General features: G+C 36.6%; 1 protein-coding gene across 1 annotated transcript in view; it reads right to left on the reverse strand.

Moving 5' to 3' along the window:
• Positions 1 to 1,323: 1,323 nt before the first annotated feature.
• Positions 1,324 to 4,478, reverse strand: part of sec13 (SEC13 homolog, nuclear pore and COPII coat complex component) — a 10,173-nt gene continuing 7,018 nt past the window's right edge. The window contains exon 9 of the mRNA XM_016528034.1: positions 1,324 to 1,783. Coding sequence (XP_016383520.1) covers positions 1,673 to 1,783 — 111 coding nt within the window. The 3' untranslated portion in view covers positions 1,324 to 1,672. The remainder of the gene's footprint in view (positions 1,784 to 4,478) is intronic.

The raw sequence follows: 4,478 nt of genomic DNA on the forward strand, positions 1-4,478 counted from the left end.
TCACTTTCGCTTGTGAGAGGCTGCCACACATTTGGAGCTTTTTCCCCATTCCAGATGCAAACTCATAACTGGAGGCCGAGGGAGTGTTGGCAGGCCTCTGTGCTGATCTCCTGAACCCTTGGGCAACTCTGTCAAATCTGTATCCGAGGCATAATTTAATATGACAGTAATGGAAACAACTGCCATAGTATGTTCACGCTGGATGTTTAGACGGCGGGTTTATTTGACAGATTATGCAGGTGATGCCAACCATTTTGCTTATGGTTTAGTTGTTTTATGGTGTTTCAGGTATTGCATTTTGAAATACGGTGTAGAGTCAACATGAAACGCCATTTGCAATCTATTTTATTTCTACGCTCTCTACTATTTTATGTTTTGGTGAACTGGTGGCTAAATCATATGGATTTGTATAATCGTATTTGTAGTTTTCCATACAATCTTCTGACAGTTAGGTTTACGGGGTGGATCTTTATGCTTTTTTCTAAACAATAAAAAACACACACGTACGGATCACACGTTTTCGTAATTAGCGCACACTTCATATGTATGCGGTTCATATGGAAGCTTTTTTCCGCCACAGAATAAAAGTATTAAAAAGGTCATTTTTATCTCGTAATTACAGGTTTATATCTCAAAATTTAGACTTTTATCTCAATTGCAAATATATATCGCACAATTGCGAGTTCACATAAAGCAGTTCTGACTTGTAAAATCAGAATTCTCGCAATTCTGACTTTTTTTCTACGAATTCTGGGTTCACAGCTCACTGTTAACAACTCGCAATTCATTCATCAAAGTCTTAATTGCGACTTTATAACTTGCAATTGAGAGAAATTAAGTCTGAATTGTGAGATAAAAATTCACAATCTGATAAAAAAATATATATATATGAATAACACAGAAGAAGATATTTTGAAGAATGTTGGTAACCAAACAGTTACCGGTAGCCATTGACTTCCATAATATATATTTTTTTTTCCATACTTTGAAAGTCAATGGCTACCGTCAACTGTACAAACATTTTTTCAGAAGATCTTCTTTTGTGTTCAACAGAAGAAAGAAACTCATACAGGTTTGGAACAACATGAGGGTGAGTAAATGATGACAGAATTTTTGGGTGAACTGTCCCTTTAAACTAACATATAAATCCTGAACAATAAAACCATGTATTAATAAAGTAAATGGTTAATGTTGATTTCATGATTTTAAAAGTTCATTAAAACAAACATTTTATTATACACACAATATATTCTTTATAACCATTATATTGTATATAATTCAATTATATTAGTGAAATTAATAATAATAATAAAAACAAGTTAGTTATAGTTTAGTATAGAAAACTTTATTCTTCAATGGTCGTGTAGGTTTTCAAACAGCCCACTGTGGCTAATATTTTTGGACCAGCTTTCATTTATCATCCTTTTTTTCTTCTCCATGAATTCATTTCTCAACATAATTGACATGTTAAGAATTTTTACAAACAATATAAATCAGCTCAAACATCCTGTTTGGAAATGAACCACTGGAAACAATCTAAAACAGGTTGAAAACCAAATCAAATTTTCATATCCGCTCTGCCGGCTGGGAGTGAGATGCACTTTTAACGCTCAAGAAAAGTCTTTGAGGGCAGAACGATGTCTGATTGGAGGTGTGAGAGAGGAGACGGGCTTCACTGCTCGTTCTGCTGGCTGTCTGTGATGGAGCTCACGGCCCCCTGGCCTTTGTTGACGTCACTGATACAAGCCCACTGTCCGTCCACGGACTCCTTCCACAGGGTCACCTATGCGCAAACGTCAATGGGAAACATAGTAAATGACGTGCTTTTCATTTTTGGTTGAACAATCCCTTTAAAACACCACCACCAGGTTAGAGGCCAAATTTACAGTTACTATCACAGTGATTTAAGTGAGATTTTTATTTGTCATTAGACATGTTTGATGATCCATTCGAGAAATCTATCATTCCATCACTTGCTCAGCAATGGATGCTCTGCAAGTGAATGGGTGCCGTCAGAATGAGAGTCCAAACAGCTGATAAAAACATCACAATAATCCACAGCACTCCAGTCCATCAGTTAACATCTTAAGCAAAAATCTTCATGTTTGTAAGAAACCATTTATCGTCCACCATTAAGATGTTTTTAGCTTCAAACCATCACTTTTGACCAAAATACGAGTCCATAATCCATATTAACTTTCCCTACAGTGAAAAAGTCTGTCTCCTGTTGTTCTCTCACATCAAAATCCATATTTGTTTAGATCCGTTTTGGACTGTTTTCACTTGTAAACAGTGTTTGATCGGTGTAGATTTCTCTCCCGATTCAGACGAGATGACTTTTTCACTGGAGAAGGCAATAATATGGATAGAGGACTCGTATTTTTTGTTGGAAATGACAGTTTGAAGTTTAAAATGTCTTATTGAGGGATTTGTTTCTTACAAACACAGCTTTTGTCTTCACAAGACATTAACTGATGGACTGGAGTAGTGTGGATTACTTGTGGGTTACTGTGATGTTTGTATCAGCTGTTTGGAGTCTCATTCTGACGGCACCCATTCACTGCAGAGCATCCACTGCCGAGCAAGTGATGTAATGCTACATTTCTACAAATCTGTTCCCATCTCGGATGGTTATTTTTCAGCAAATTTTCATTTTTAGGTGAACTATTCATTTAAAACTGTTTATTAGTGCATTAAACTTCAATAGCAAAAAATAAAATGTCTTATTGAGGGATTTGTTTCTTACAAACACAGCTTTTGTCTTCACAAGACATTAACTGATGGACTGGAGTAGTGTGGATTACTTGTGGGTTAACTGTGATGTTTGTATCAGCTGTTTGGAGTCTCATTCTGACGGCACCCATTCACTGCAGAGCATCCACTGCCGAGCAAGTGATGTAATGCTACATTTCTACAAATCTGTTTCCATCTCGGATGGTTATTTTTCAGCAAATTTTCATTTTTAGGTGAACTATTCATTTAAAACTGTTTATTAGTGCATTAAACTTCAATAGCAAAAAATTACAGTTCAAACTGTAAATTTGAATCAAAAATAATATGCAATTAAAATATATTTGGGTAAACTACTCGCTATTACAATATATTGGTGGATATGAATAAAAAGATAAATCTTTTTTTCAATATTTAATATATTTTCTTAACTATACTGTATTTCATTCTTTAAATATTTTGAATTGAATGTGATACAATGGTTGATTTGAAAAGCCATTTTAAGCAGTTTCACAGTAAATGCATATAATATTGTTCAAATGTTGGAATTTTTAAAGAAATTAATACTTTTATTCAGCACAGCAAGGATGCATTTATTTGACTGGCTAGTCAGGTTAGAAGAGGCCATTAGGAAAAAGCAAACATCATGTCTTCCTGTTCCAGTGACGGCGATGCAATCTAAAGCTCATCTTGTTTAAAGCTCATAATTTCGGCGAGCAAACGAGGCACCGAAAACACCTTCAAGAATTAATGCATGCACACCATTAGCTAAACAAAACAAACAAAAAAAAACAACAGTGCCTGCTTTAGCTGCCTAGAACCACCTAGTCAGGGCTGTATTTAACCCGCGCTTATTTTCAAAGCCCTTTTGCATTATTTAGCTGTCTGTTTTATAAATGCATCAGATAATGGCTGAGAGTAAATGGCTCAACCCCGGCGCTCGCCATTGTAAATAATTATAATGCACAGCGTCTCACAGAAAGAGCAACAACCAAGAGTCTTCATTTAAATAACGGTGACGTCGAGGACCCACTCCCTCACGCTGGGTGATATAACCTCAATCATTAATTCCTGAACCTGAGAGTGCTTAATACTCAGGCACTGTAAAATGAGTAATGGCGGCTCTGCAGAGCTGTAAGCTGCCCACATGCCCCAACGGCAGCATCTTCACTCCGTAATCCCATGGGATGAGAGCCAGAGACTGTCAACATAAGTTTCATGGTGAAAAGTGAATGAATCACAATGAATCTGTCAGAGAATATTCACGGCCTGTCCTTTAGTTGGTGACGGGATGAATCCTGTTTTGCGCACCACATCCTGGAGGACATCATCCATTCTTGAGTATCACAGCGTTTATTAGCAGTGTTATTTCAGTACCATTGAGCAGTGGTGTAATGTAACGAAGTAATAATACTTCGTTACAGTACTTAAGTATTTTTTGGGAGTATCTGTACTTTACTTGAGTTTTTATATTTCAGCCAACTTTTACTTTTACTCCACTACATTTCCTAATTAAAATGTATACTTTTACTCCGATACATTTCCCCGAAGCATATTCATTATTTACTACAAAATAGTCAGAAGTCAAAAGAACACTGACTGCAGGAAAGCAGGTTTGACGAATCAGTGGTCTGGCGTTTGCAAGTTAGAACACCTTTCTAGGTGTTCCTAAAAACACCTTTGCTCGTGCAAACAAGTGCGCGCACAACCGCGGATGATTCATTTTCCTCTCAAGTCGAGTCTGGGGT

Source organism: Sinocyclocheilus rhinocerous, unplaced genomic scaffold, assembly GCF_001515625.1.
Source record: "Sinocyclocheilus rhinocerous isolate Xijiao unplaced genomic scaffold, SAMN03320098_v1.1 scaffold1292, whole genome shotgun sequence".
In the NCBI taxonomy this organism is placed as follows: domain Eukaryota; kingdom Metazoa; phylum Chordata; class Actinopteri; order Cypriniformes; family Cyprinidae; genus Sinocyclocheilus; species Sinocyclocheilus rhinocerous.